The sequence below is a fragment of the Octodon degus genome, unplaced genomic scaffold (genome assembly GCF_000260255.1).
Source record: "Octodon degus isolate 3935 unplaced genomic scaffold, OctDeg1.0 scaffold00049, whole genome shotgun sequence".
NCBI classification, from domain to species: domain Eukaryota; kingdom Metazoa; phylum Chordata; class Mammalia; order Rodentia; family Octodontidae; genus Octodon; species Octodon degus.
The window spans coordinates 1,712,943-1,727,634 of NW_004524625.1; the positions used below are offsets into that span (position 1 = coordinate 1,712,943).

Here is a 14,692-nt window from a genome sequence, read left to right on the forward strand (position 1 = left end):
TTTTTTGCAGAACCAGGGATTGAACTCAGGCCCTTGCGCTTGCCAGGGAAGCACTTATTCGACTGAGCCATCTCCCCGGCCCCTCTCTCTCATCTTTTTGAGACAGGGTCTCACTATGTAGTCCAGGCTGGCCTTGTATTTACTACGGAGCCCAGGCAGACCTCAACTCACAGTGCTCCTCCAACATCCAGCCTTTTGAGGGCTGGGATGACAGGTGTGTGCTGTCAGACCTGGCTGTCATAATTGTTCATATTACCCAGACATAGACCATTCTGCCTACCCATCAGCCTCTACTCCCCCTAGTCTGGACATAATTATAGTAATTTTACTGGGATATCATTACCAGCTCTATATAAACAGCACACTACATAAAGAGCATAGGTAAGTACTTCTGAGCATAATTACAGGAGCTGTTTCCAGGCCCACAACTACTTCCCAGTAAATGATAGCTCCTTTCCCTTCAGTAGGACTCCAATATCAGGGACCTAGTCAGTCCAGGTACCCAAATCCCAGTGCAGAGAGAGTAGAAAGACCTCATGCCCTGCCACTACCTGCAAAGGAAGAAGTGGCTCTTGCAAAACAGGGCCCTTCAAGATGTCTGCTAGGAGCCAGAGAATGGCTTAAGGTCCAGCTCTGCCCTGCCCCTTAGCTTCTGGGTTCTCAGCCCCTGGGGAGAGAAGGAAATCACCTTCCGTTTCTGCGGTCTCGGGAGAGGAGCCAGGCTTTCTGAGGACACAGAGAAGCCAGCAGAGGATGGGTTAAGCCCCTGCAGACACCCAGGAAAGCCAACAAGCACAAGTGAGTCCTTTGAGCCCAGGAAGTCGCAGCAATTAGTACCCCATTTCACAGTTGGGGAATTGGTTTCAAGGGCCTTGGTGTCTGGGTCACCCGCAGCAGCAGGCCCTGGATGAGACCTCAGCGCTTTCCGAGATGCCAGCCAGCCCAGCCACCCTCTCAGACCAGAAATGCAGTGGGCCAGCTCTCTGCACCCTGTCTTATCTCTCCTTTGCATACTTCCTCATCCTGGCTGCTCCCCCAGTCTGTTGACCTCTGGCACCCTCCTACCCTCACCAATTCCCCGCTGTGCACAGTCTGCTGCCCCTCCACTCCTTTCCTGTTCCAGCTGGCTTGTTGGGTGTTAGCGCACCGCAGAAGGGTGGGGGTGGGGAGGGTGGGGCCCAGGGCCCAGGCCTGGCCAGGCTTGTGGAGTCTCCCACTGCTCCCACGAGGGGCAACGCCCCAGGCTGGGCCTTGGAGTCGGCTGACCTTCGGCTTTTCGGCTTCTCTCCACCCTCACACACAAAGGCTGCCCGGCGTGCGCGGGAGAGCGCGCTCGCACCCACGGCCGTGCGCACACACGCACAGCTGCACAAAGACGTGCACACCTCACCATCCACACAAATACACTCCTAATAGGCCCGCTCGCAGCCGTGCACACGCACACACTCGTGTGCGCACACACACCTACGCGCGCACACGCGGGGGCACTCTGGTGGCTCTCCGCACCCGACCCCGCCGCCCTGTCCTGGGCTCGGGGGGCGGTGCGCGCGCCCGCAGACAGGGACCCAAACCGGAGACGGGCACACGCGCTCTCAGCCCGCAGGGCTCCCCGCCCCTGGCCGCGGCCAGGGCTCTGTGCGGCGCGGCGGGCGGGGACCGGGGCGGGGGCGGCGGCGGCCGGCAGAGCGGAGGAGGCGGAGCGGGGACCCGGGAGCGGGCTGGCCCGCGCTCCTCCTGCCGGCCGGGGATTTTCCAGACTGGGCGCTGACGCCGCGGACCTCCCTGCGGCCGCCACCAGGGACCATGGGCGACAAAGGGACACGGTGAGTGCGGTCGCGCGTGGGGGCGACACGGGGTGGAGGTTTTGGCCGGCGACTTGGCGCTGGGTTCGTGGTCACTCTAGGACCTGGAACCCAGTTCTCCTCCCAGGTCTCCTGTGTGGTCCCTGGCAGGAGCCGTGGGCGGAGGTGCCGAGACAGCAGGGAGGACCAGGCCATCCCTCAGCTGGGCTCGCAGCTTCTGGCTGAGACACACACACACACACACACACACACACACACTCGTCGACAGCCCTGGCCACAGACACAGAGACGCCGTGGGGCAGGCTTACATGCGGCATGCATGCACACACTGACACAGACACACTCATGGTGGCACACGCCCAGTCACTGCCGCACACGCGTCACACACAGTGACACGATGTCACACACTTGCTGGCACACACTTATCTGTCAACGTGTTCTTGGTGATGATCCTGTTGGCATACACAGGTCACACTCTACCCTAACACACCTTCGTAGACTCGTGTGTGTGGGCATACACTGTTACATACACTGTCACTTGGGCTCTGACACACTCTGCGGCTGGTGCGCACATGTTGTCACCCTCCCTGACTCGACAGGATGCTGGCGTATGTCTCACTGACACAGTGGAAGGCACCAGAGCTGGCCCTATAGATGCTCATTGCACTAATGCCCACATGGATTGGCACCTCACGGCACAAGCTGCTCTCCTGGGGGCTGTGAACACATTCCCCCAGACCCCAGTGGCAGAGTGGAGACATACATCACATTGGCTGGAGGCCCCCCAGGTGGATAAGCAGACACCATCCTTCTGCTTCCTGTCCCTGTGGCTGTTGGGCCTGGAGGGTCTAGCCAGGAGCTGCCTTTGGCTGAGGAGAAGGGCTCCTGTCCTCTTAGAGCCTGCCCTGAAATTCAGTCTTAGGAAAGCTTGGCCCCTGAAAGGGGACCCTGGGACAAAAGAGAGAGGGCTGGGACAGGCCATTTGTGAGGGTCCTTCTGACCAGAGAAGCCCTTCTCCAGCCTCCCTCAGCCACCACCCCCTACCCTGGGATGCCACGGCGTCCTCTCCTTCAGTTCTTCTGACCACTTCTGCACCTGTTCTCTTCTACTGTTTTCTGTCCTTCCCTTCTTTAGGCTCCACTTCTCCCTTGTCCTGGCCCTCACTCCCTCTCTTAGAGTTCCTGCTGCTTACTAGGTAGGCATAGTGTGAGAATCAAAGATTTGCAAGACATGTTCCTCCCCTGAAGGAACAGGCCAGAGAAAAGCAACTCCTGTCGTCATCACATTTCAGGACCTCTGACAGAAATCATATCTTACCCACTGCCATCTGAGACTCTTAACAGCAGGAAAAAAGCCCTCCAGAGGTAATTCCTCTTTTCCAAGAGATGAAACAGGCTCGAGGTAAAATAGACTGCTAATTTTGAGAAATAGTTTTCCAGCCACCATCCTGACAGCTCTTTGAGGAGGTTATTTTTCCTCTTCATGCTTTCCCATAGAGAAAACGGTGGGGAAGAGAGGGCACTTGATTTGGTTAAGGTCAAGAGAGGTCAGATGCAGGCAGAGGTCAGAGTCCCCTTGGTCTCCATCTCTGGCTTGCTTTGGGTGCTGTCAGGCCTCTCATGGGTCTCAGGCTGAGGGCTAGAAGCAGCACCCCACTCTGTGCAAGAGGCCCGGCCTTGAGGAGACTGCAGAAGATCATGAGGTGTCTGCAGTCACCTTCATGGGCAGTCCTCAGTGCAGCCTGCTGCCCAGCACTGAGCCAGGTCACTGGCTTTAGGAGGGTGTGTGACTCCTTCCCCTGGCACATCAGTCTGCCCAGAACCAAGACCCTCCTGCCCGTGTGGTCAGGCCTCTCTCCCTGCAGGGTGTCAGGAGCCATGGTTCTTCTTTGTTCCCTTGTGCTGCTTCCTGAGCAGGGTGACTCAGCCCCTCTTGGGCTTCTGTGTGACCCGGGTAGAGGTACCATTGCTCCTCTGCTGGCACTAGTATGCCACCAGCACCTGTTGGAGGCTGTCTCTGGGGCAAAGACTCCTGCTTCTGTGCCTCAAACTCACTGGTGGGCCTTGGAGACACTGGCAGTTGCTGTCACCTTTCTGACCTTATAGGTGCTTTCCCATCTATAAATTGGAGCTGACAATCCTTAGCTCTCCTTGCGTTTACTGAATTTACTAGGCACAGGAGAAGGTGCTGCCTAAAGCCTGCAGACAGATTCTGGCTGGCACCCCCTACACTGTGGCCCTGCTCCCCTCTGGTTTCCCTGCAGCCCCACAAGCTCTCCCTCTCTAGACAGGTTTCCACATAATTTGGAAGAGAAAGGCAGAATCATGAATAAGCTGTATTCCTGTCTTATTCCATAAGCCATGAGATCCTACTTCATGGATCGGAAGAGGACCCTGCAAATATCCAGTACTCTAGAAGGATCAGGAGCCATCTCCTTCCTCCCTGTATCTGGAATTGTAACCTACGTAGCAAAGTGACAGTGAAAACTGATCAGAGATTGTCACTGCCCTCTAGGAATGCCTGTGTTTGAGCAGGGGTGGGAGGGTGAGAGGCAAATACCTGGACAGGACTATTACCAGACAGGAGTATGATGACAGTTGCTATAACAGGGTGCTTCGGGAACAATCATGCATTCATTTAACAAATGTTGACTGAGTGCCTTGTGGGGGGATGGGCCCAGGGATGAATGAGTCCCCTCTGTCATCAGAGGATTTGTGGCCACTTGGGTGACTATAGCATAGAATGACAGGTGCTGTGGGAGACCAAGATGGGGTCCCCAACCCAGTCCTGGGCATGGAATGTGACAAGGACGCTTTCCTGGGAAGGAAGTGGCCTCAGAGCTACAGAGCTTCACCTGGAAGGACGAAGAGGCCAAGTGGGGGTGGAGCTGGGGATGTCATGCCTGGCCGAGGGTGCAGAATGTGCACAGGCCCAGAGCTAGGAAGCAAAATGAAGCGCGTGTAGAGGCTTGGGGATGGTGGGTAGCCAGTGTGAGGCATCAAGCGAAGGGGACAGCATTTTGCTCTGAGCCTGGTGGCGATTCAGAAGATGGATTCAAAGATTTTTCAGAAGTGGAGGGAGAGGTATGGGTTTTTCTTTCAGAAAAACGTCCCTGGCAGTGGCCAAGAGGATGGATGTGGGGAGAAGTCGGGAAGCCCAGAGACCTGTGAGGTGGTTGGGGAGAAGTCTGAGAACTAAGGTTGTGATTTGGAACGGAGGCTGCGGAGGAGGTGGAGCCAAGGAAGAAAAAGAGGAGGAAAAAGAGGTGGAGCCCAGCAGCTGTGCTGCCTGAACTCAGACCTTTGCTGAGAGTCTAGTATAGGTTAGATTTATCCGCATTATCTCACTGGATTCTCTCCATTGTTGTCATTCCCACTTTACAGATGAGGTAGCCGACTGGTAGAGATAGGTAATTCAGCCAGCAAGTTCCTCAATCGAGGCCTGTTTGCTCACACAGACCTCTCTGCTACTCAATTTCATCCAAAGAGGAGATCTTGTATGGCTCACATTGGCCTTCCTGGTTTTGCCACTAACTCTAAAAGCAACACAAAGGGTCAGATTTAGACAGCAGGAGGGACTTCCCAAGGGTAGCGGGATGGAATAGAATTTCCTTTCCCGCTGATGTTTATGAACTCTTCTTTTTGCTGGGTAGAAGAGTGGCTGCGCTGGGGGCATATAATATATAATCATCACCTCTCTGTGAACCTTGGCTGTCATTTCTCTTGGTGGTTAAGTCCTATGTGACCCATCTTGGCTGGAACTCGGGGAAGTCCTGTGGCTTTGGCCAGGGCTGCTTCTGGGGCTGCCGGAATGGGAGTGGTGAGCCTGGCCCACTGTCCCTGATGCTGGGCTGGCCCCTGCTTCTCAGGCTTCTCTGGCAGCTCTCTGCCAAGGAAGTAGAAGCCCAACATTGGCATGAACTACAGGGTCCTGGTTTGTGGGCCTGTTACCTCTGGGGTTTTTGTCACCTTGGGCCATGGCAATGGAAGAACAGCACACCAGGTGTCAGTGTCTAGTCTAAGTGACCTTCTGACCTCCACCAGGCTAGGCTATCCTCCACTGCTGCCAGGATGGCCATGCTCAGGCATGCAAGGGGTGGCTTCAGCGTGGTAGGATGGTCAGGGCAGCTGGCTGTGGCCCAGCATGGGGATAAGGATGGGGACTTCTCTGGAAATGGGCCTGGACCTCGGGCTAGGGCTTGAGGTGCTTGGCCTGGAGAGAAGAGGCAGGAGATGGAGGACTGCTGGGCCCCAAGGCCACAGACGCAGGGGAAACTGGCAGGGAGAGGCTGCAGCAGGACTCCTGCACACGCACACACACGTTTAGCCAAAAGGCGGTGCTGAGTAATTGCAGCTTTTGGGTGGCCTTGTGTGGGCACAGCTGGACCACGGTGCAGAGAGAGGGGATGGGCTCTGCTTTTCTGCGAGTCTAGAAGAGTGCCCCTGGCTGGCAGAGGTGGCTGTGGTTGGGGACTGGCACATTATCCTGCCCACTTCCTCCTCTGCCTTGTGCACTGGTCTGCCCTGTTGTCCTTTCAGGGACGGACCTTAGTGGAGTGGGAGCTGGTCCCAGGGGAAGGAGAGTACCTGCTACCTCTTGGGGAAGGGTCTCTGACTCTTTGACTGAGGGCTTGGGAAGTTCCCAGAGCACTTGACCATGATGGGGTGTGAGGAAGGCTTGAGGGGGGTGTGACAGATGGCAGAGCCCTTTGGGAGAGTGGGGGGGGGGATTGAAATGTGCCATGTGTGTGTACAGTCACCCTGCATGAATGTAATCATTATGTACTACAAGCATGTACCAAAAAAGAAAAGCAAGGGCCAGACATTGGCTCAGGTGAGAAAAGCAAGGGCCATACACTGGCTCAGGGGCTAGCTGCGGAGGGTGTGTGGGGACGCTGGAGTATGTCTGAGCTCTTTCCCTTCATTCATTCTTGCCCTGGGAGTCTTCCCACCCCACCCCCACCTGAGGTGCTGTTTTCGCTTCCTGTCTGTTGGCCCATCTGGGTCTGGTTCAGAGATGTCTGGCCGAGGTTTGTTGAACTGGACCCAATTCTTCCTTCCTTTCTTGTCTTTGCTGTCAGCCCTAAGTGCTGAAATTACATCTTTCCCATTGGGGAATCCTCAGAATGAAAGTGATGCTTCCCACATTAGGCTGGATGCTCAGGGGAGGGCGGCCATGAGTCCTCCATCAGATTGGGAAGTCCTGAGGGGAGGGGATGTACCATCCCTTCAGATGGGGCTTCTGAGGGCGGGACCTTGTCTCCTGTACCCTGCTGGGATCAGAACAGTTGTCTCCTAAGTGGTTTCTAGGCACCGGTGTCCGCATGAAGGACAGGTCCTGTCCCAGGGATGGCTTGAATCCTAGCAGAGAGGTGGAGAATGGGGCTTGGGGAGCATAGCAGGGTGGTTGTTTTGAGAGGGGAACAAAGGACTCTGTTGTCCCAGTCCCCTCTCTCCCTCCCTCCCTGAGGGCCTGGCTGGGTCATCTCTTGGGAGACAGCCTCCTCTTTCCTGAGACCCGCCCCATCTTTAGTCCTACTTCAGAGGAACTTCTTGTTCTTGCCTGGGAGACATGAGGCCAGACAAGCCCCTTGCCCCCACCCTCAGGGACTGAATTTGGCAGGTCCCTAGAGCTCTGTGGGACTGAGGCCACCACAGTGAGTAAGCAGCTTTCCTTGTGCTTAGGGCTGGGCCACACTCAGCTGCGACCACCAAGAATTTGGGTCCCCAGGCCCCAGAGCCTCTAGCAAGCTGGGTGATGAGATCTGTGTCAGGCCAGCTTGAGGCAGGGCTTGCCCCGTGTTTCAGCTGTTCAGGAGCCATATGTGGGCCTATGTGAAACAGGAGGTCCATCCTTGCTGGTCCTGGGCCTTAGCATCCACAGTGGTTCCCTGGTCTTTCCACAGCTTCGTCTCCTCCCCCAGCCCAGCCAGAAGTGGCAGGGGTGAATTTCGGCAAAGCAAGGGAGGGACTGAGGAGGACTTCTGGGTGGTACCATGCCAGGAGGGTCCTAGTGGGTGCCCTCCTGCTTCCTCATCCCTGGGGGGCCTTGGACACACCATTCACCACGCTGGGCCTTCATGGGAGTCAAGTGGCCAGTGTGTAAGACTCTGCTTTGTTCTGCGAGTGTGTTGGAGGTAGCCAACAATGGGCGATTGGGTGTCTCTGGCTCCTGGAACAGACCAGTGGGACTGAGATTGGCAGGGAGCAAGATGCTCAGTAGGGTTTGTGATGGGTGCTAACGGCCAAGAAGGAGTTACCTTTGGCTTAGAAAAAGGGTTGGATGGGGCTAGTGAGATGGCTCAGTGGTCTAAAGCACCTACTTAGAACAAGCTTAGCAAAGCACAAGGGACTGCGGTTCAATCCCCCAGCACCACATACCAGCCAGCCCGCCCCGCCCCCTGGTGGGCTGAGCTGGCCACACACACACACACACACACACACACACACACACACACACACAAATAAATATTTAAAAAGGGTTGGAAAGGGTTGTCCTGTGTTCCATGGGTTCAGATCCTCCTTCACTGGCCACTTGTACCTCCTTGGTCTCATCTCCTGCCCCCTCTGGGGATTAAAAGGATCTGGAGTACCTGGTGGGTCCTGGAAGGTTATTCTCTTTGCCCAGGGTCTCCCTGAGCTCGGCGGCTCTTCCTTCCTCCTGGAAAGCCTTTGCTCCCTCCCCTCCCTTCCCTTCGAGGCTTCTCTGGGGTCCTCCTCTGGTTCCCACCACTCCATTTGTGATCTGATCAGCATAGAGATTACACTCTGGGAAGAGGCAGATTTCCTGGTTTCTTTTTTTTCAGTGACCTTATTTAATGGCATACATTATAGAGAGAAAATTCAGTGTTTAAATACAGAATTATAGCTATGTACAATTTCATGTCTGTAATTCCTGGTTTCAAATCTGAGCTCTGACACTCACCAGCTGGCTGATTTCAACCTATTGTTAACCCTTTCCCTGGTGTAGCTTCCTCATCTATGAAATTGGGTTAGATGGTTACCTTGAGGGCTAAATAAGCAGAAATGGGTGTAGCTTAGAAAGTCTCTGGCACAAGGTTAGGGCCCTATGAGTCTTACTGCTTGGGACTGCCTCCTTCTCCAGGCTGAGCTCCCCCAGGAAGAGACCCCGGCTGATTCTGCTTTGAGGGTCCAAAGGATTCTTCACAAGCCTGTGGCATTGTCGCTTCTTAGCACCCGCTGAGGCCTGGATCCCACGTGCAGCCTCCGCCAGGAGGCCTGGGTGATCTCCAAGTGCTTTGCCCTCTTCTCTTGCGAGCACACTGGCCCCTCCTCTGTGTGGATTTTGATTGTCCATTTGTGACATCTGCATATGAATTCAGGAACTCTCCAAGGGCACCTGGCTGGCTCTCCTTGTCTCTAGCGTCTGCACAGGCCTGGCATGGCATTGAGCTCCATAAATATTTGTCCAGCCAAGGAAGTTGAATGTAGGTAGTTGACTGGGAGAAGATAAACTGGGTTGTGGGGCAGTGTGATTGGTGAGGATGGTGGGCTAAGTACTGCAGAGAAGCTGGGTATGGTGTTACAGCACTGTGATCCCAGCACCGAGGAGGCTGAGGCAGGAGCATAAATGCAAATTCAAGGCCAGCCTGAATTACACAGGGAGACCCTGTTGCAAACTAACCAACCAACCAACCAACCAACCAACCCAAACCAGCCAACCAAACCAAACCAAACCAAACCAAACCAGTGCAAAGTAACCCAGAGACTAAGAATTAAGATTAGTGTTTGCGGCTCAGAGGTCACAGTTGAGGGGATGAAGGTCTTTTCACTTGCTTGGGGATTGTGCTTTCTGACAACCAGAGCTTCCTGCCATGGGATAGGGGCTCACTGTGGCCTCTGCACCCTGGCTCCTGCTGCTCTGCCATCTGAAATCCGCCCTAACTTCTCCCACTTGGTCCAAATGCTACTTCCTGAATGAGCTGTCCTCCCTCTCCTGGCCTCCAGGGGGTGAGCTCTGTTCATCACTCCCAAATGCACTCATTCCCTGAGCCTTCCCTGGTCTGGATCCTGGCAGGGTAGGGAGTCCCCTTCCAGGCTGGACCTCTGGGTCTGGCTCAGGTATACCACTGTGGTTTGATCTGGCCCAAGGAGGGGACCATGGCTTCCGGTGGCCCATGGTGATCAAGGAGCTCTTTGTGCAGCGGGGAGCACTCCCTTGGCCAGTAGAGTCCAGAACTCTCCATCGGCTGCCCACTGGGCAAGTGCTCAGAACCACTTCATTACGGAGCCAGGATTCTGGGCACTGGATCCAGCAGGCTGCGGTCATAATCAGCTAATTAAACCACCCAAGAATTGCTCCTTGGCCCAGCCGAGTGGAGAGGAGGGAGTCGGGTGGCAAGAGGGGGAGGCTCAGACCTGGCCCTGCTGGGGGGAGCTGGGAAAGAGACCAGGGGTCAGGGAGAGAGAAAGACAGGTGCAGAGGGCTGCCTTCTGGGACAGCAGCCAGGTGAGCTGGGGGTCAGGGATCCACTTCTCTACTGTCCCTCTGATACCACACAAGCTGCTTCTCTTCATGCCTCAGTTTCTCCATGCGTCAAGTGTGAAGTGGGAGCGGCAGCGGCCTGAGAGATCTCTAGGACTTTCTTCTCATTCACAGCGGGCAGCTGGCCTCAGCAGCGGCCTGCGCTGTGCAAGGTGTCTTGGCCTCCAGCAGCCTTCCGGGAGGGCAGAGGTGGCTGATCCACCAAGACAGCTGCAGCACGTTAACAGGAAGGGAAGGCTGCTTGGCAGCAAACTGTTCACCTACCTCCCTAGCGCATTCTGTCCTTGGTCCTGACTTCATCCCAGTCCTGATTTCAGGACTCTCCTGAGCTTCCCAAACTAGTGTCTTCAGGGAGAGACTGCTGAGCGTGTAGGGCAGGGGCAGAGGCTGAGGATGGAGTATGCGTTGTAGAGTTGGCCTCAGCATTGCTGTCAAGCTGTTAATTGCCCAAGGCTCCCATGATCTTGGTCAAGAATCTTAGATTCTCTGAGCCTCAGTTCATCGTTTGGGAAATGGGCTTAATACCACATGCCTAGTGCATAGGATTGCTGTGGGCACGGGCTCAGGGCTTGAGTAAAAGTCCTTACTGTTACCTGGGCCTGGGACTAGATGTCAGCTTTGGTTTTCATACCCCTGCCCCCGTGCCTGTCATCTGACCAGGACATGTGTGCACACAGCTTCTGGTTATTTACACACTTACAGGCTACTCTGGGCAGAGGAAAAGCTCAGAGATGGAAATGACAGGAAAAGGAAGGGAGATTGCCCAGGCCAAGCCAGCAACACTGTGCTTCAAGGCCGGTCCCTCCCCCTTTGGGCACTGAGCTACAGCATATTCTCTAGAAGGAAGTGGGAGATTGGGCAGGCAGAAGCCGGAGGAGGTTGTGGAGGGAGGGCCTTGGCATCCCAACCCCAGGCCTCTCCTTTGCCCCCGCCTGCTGGGTGCAGAGCCCAGAGCCTGGTTTTCTGCCAGGGAAGCCAGCCGGCTAATGTTTCACACACTCAGAAAACAACAGGCTTTCCTGGTTCCCAGCCCCTAGCAGGAGTGCCTGTGGCAGAGGTCCACAAGGTCTGAGGCAGAGGCAGTGAGGAGGCAAGGAGGCACCGCCCCTCCCCCAGCCTCCCCAGCCATCGCGCAAACCTTGGGCTGTGACTCGCTGGGGCCTCTGACTCCAAGGAAGCTGCTTACATAAGTCAGCATGATTCCCTTCTTCCTCCTCTCCTCTCAGAGGGGCTAAGGAGGAGGAGGGAGAGGAGAGAGAGGAAGAGGAGGCGGCTGCAGTGGCGGGCACTGCTTCTCTCAGAATCCCTGGGCCCAGCAGGTCAGGGTGACCATCCCCCTGCTGGGATGGTGGTCAGGCTGCCCACGCGCTTTGGGGAAAGCTGTGTGTGCTGCTGCCTCAGTGCAGCTCTAAGCGCTGCCTCCTCCCACGCCCCTGGGAGCTGAGCTGCAGAGAGAGAAGCTTCATTAGAGGAAACAGGCCACAGTCCTGAGATAATTTGCCTACAAACTGCTCCCAGAGGGGAGCTGGTCTCTCTGCAGCCGCAGGAACAAATAGCCAGCATTTTTCAGTTTGATCCATTCAATTCCACAAACATTTCTTCAGTGCTGGCTTGGTAAGGGCTCAGATCTCTATGATGGCATATGCCTAAAGTGGCCCAGCCTACCACAGCTCCTGGTGGAAAGGTACCTTAAGGATCAGCTCTGCCACCCAACACCAGACCCTTTCTCTGAAATTGGGATCCTGGTTTTGGATCATTGTGACCTGGAAGGCAACTTGCCCGGGGCCCTGAGACTAGGAGTTTTCAGGGTTGTTTCTACCCTTTCTGTTAGCCCATCTCTGCTGCCCAGGACTTCCCATGGATAAAGGTTTGTCCACGTATTTGCTACGTCTGTCTTAGACACCTCAGATATGAAAGGAAGAAAGTAAGGTTTTTTTTTTTTTTTTTTTTTTCTTTTTAGGGAAGGGTCTGCAGGGTGTTCAGGGTCTCACTACTAGATCAGACTCGTAGACTTGTAGTGATTCTCCTGTTTATAGTCTCCCAAGTGCTGGGATTACAGGTGTGTACCACCACACCCAGTCTCAATCCGTCTCAGCCCACACAGGGGGGCAGGGGCAGCACAGGCCTGGGGATTGAACCCCTGGTCCCTGCACCTGCTTGCAGGTGCTTTAATCCACTGAGCTATTTGGCTGGCCTTGAAAATAGGTCTTGACCCTCATGGCACTCATATGTTTCGAGGGAGACGAAGTAGTAGGAAGTAGTAGATGATCACCACATGCTGTCAGGAGTGAGGTATGAGGATCAGTTTATACCAGGACAAAGCAATCCAGGCTGCAGGTTCAGAGAAAGCAGCTCAGAAGAGGAGCCCACAGGCAGGCTTCGGAGGGTGCAGTTGATGGAGCCAGAGGGGAGACTTGTCTGGGCAGTGTCTGGATGCAGGCCTTCATCTGGGGCTGTTTCCTCAACAGAGATTAAAGACGCCTCTCAGGGGTACGCACAGTGTCAGACACTGGCCTCATGGGGAGTCTTGGATACACTGACAGCTCAACAACAACAACCACAACAGCCACAACCAGCTCCTAGGGTAGAAAGTGAAAGTTCTTTCCAGTGACATCGAGGTTAGTGATTTGGTGGGAGAGAAAATGAGGCAGGTACTGTCTCTCCAAAACAGTGGGTTTAGACTGCCCATTGGAAACCAGATCTGCCCAGGGCTGCGCTGGTGAAGGACTGGGAGATCGCAGTTTCTCCATCACAGCAGATTCTGCAGAGAGCTGACGCCTCCTCCCAGGGGAGCCGATGAGGTCTCCAGTTCACTGGGCTGTGGGCTGGCAGCCACGGCCCCCATGCTGGTCTCTACATGTTGGAGGGCTGTCTTTGGGGACATTGAACCACATGTTGTGAAGCAGGGCACTAGGGGCCAGGATTCTCACTTTCCACTACCAGTAACTGTGTGTCTGTGAAGTTTTCATCCCCTGGGGAGAATCTTCCCTTTATGCTGTTTGTGCTAATGAAAGTGCCTAGCACATTAGCAGGGTTCATCAGATGGTTGGCAGTGTCGTGGGTCTTTATTGCCCCAGAGCATTGGGAAAAACCTGGAGCCATTTAGAAACTCAGTAGATTTTTTTTTCCTTTTTGCAGCAGATTTAAAATAAATCCTACAAATCACACTGATGATGATGTGTTGTAATCCGCGGTCACCATGCACGTAGTTGTCCCTCTCACATGGAGGGCCTGCCTGTCTGCAGCAGCCATTTAGTGGGCAGAATGAGCCCAGCCAGCCAGCCCCTATGCTCCTGTTTTGCAGAGTGCATGTCATAATAAGAAGAATGTTCAGAGAATCATGATGGGCTGATTCACTGAGCTTAACTCAGGTCAGGTCACAGGCTGACCCGCCTTCCTGCTGTCTCCATTTGGGCTTAGGGCTGGGACGTGGGTGCACTGAACTCCCTGCTTCCAGAAGAGACCTGCTCCTGCCCTCGGGAGGCCTGTGCTCCGGACACCCAAACCAGATGGTGGTGGAGACAAGGCTTCTCTCTGGCCCACTGCCACTGGAACAGTGGGATCTGCTTAACTGAGATCCCAGTTTTGGCCTGGATTCTGACAACAGTCTTCTCATTCCCATCCCTTTGTTGTTCAGTCTGAACTCTTTGAGCCTCCTTGTACGTGTGTGTGTGTGTGTGTGTGTGTGTGTGTCTGTGTCTGTGTCTTTGTGGTACTGGGGATTGAACCACTGAACCCAGAGTCTTCACATTGAACTACATCCTCAGCCTCTCCCTTCCCCTTTAATATTTTATTTTAAGGCAGTTTCTCTCTAAATTGCTAAGTTATTCAGGCTGGGTTCAAATTTATGACCCTGCTGCCTCAGCCTCCCAAGGTGCTGAGATTACAAGCCTCCTTTGATTTTGAAATCATACCTGACCTTGTGTGTCCTTCGTAGCTTAAAAATGGAGTGGTGGTGCACACTGTGATCCCAGCACTCAGGAGTGTGAGGCAGAAGGATCACTTTGAGTTCAAGGCCAGCCTGGGATACAAAGTGAGGTCAAGGCCAGCCTGAGCTGCATAGTTAAACTCTATCTAAAAAACAAAAAAAATTGGTTACTCCCCATATTTAGAGGAGATTTCACATTATTTTCAGGTGGCCCTGGAGGCCCTTTAGCATCTGTCCCCAATTTCCTTCCCAGCTCCTCCCTACATGCAGCTGCACTTTGACTGCGCTGACTTTTCTGGATATTCCTCCATGACCATTGCCTTTGTTCAAGTCCATCCTTATTTATTTATTTATTTATTACATTTTTTTTATTTAGTGTGTGTATGTGTGTGGCCAGCTCAGCCCACCAGGGGGCGGGGCTGGCTGGCATGTGGTGCTGGGGGATCGAACCGCGGTC

The 14,692-nt window shown here is 54.5% G+C and overlaps 1 protein-coding gene across 2 annotated transcripts in view; it reads left to right on the forward strand.

Annotated features, from left to right (window-relative positions):
• The first annotated feature begins 1,665 nt into the window (after positions 1-1,665).
• Arrb1 (arrestin beta 1) overlaps positions 1,666-14,692 on the forward strand; it is an 80,187-nt gene continuing 67,160 nt past the window's right edge. Inside the window, exon 1 of one of the 2 annotated variants that reach the window (XM_004632515.2) lies at positions 1,666-1,823. In XM_004632515.2, coding sequence (XP_004632572.1) covers positions 1,804-1,823 — 20 coding nt within the window. In that variant the 5' untranslated portion in view covers positions 1,666-1,803. The remainder of the gene's footprint in view (positions 1,824-14,692) is intronic. The other variant, XM_023716619.1, reaches the window with a different exon arrangement.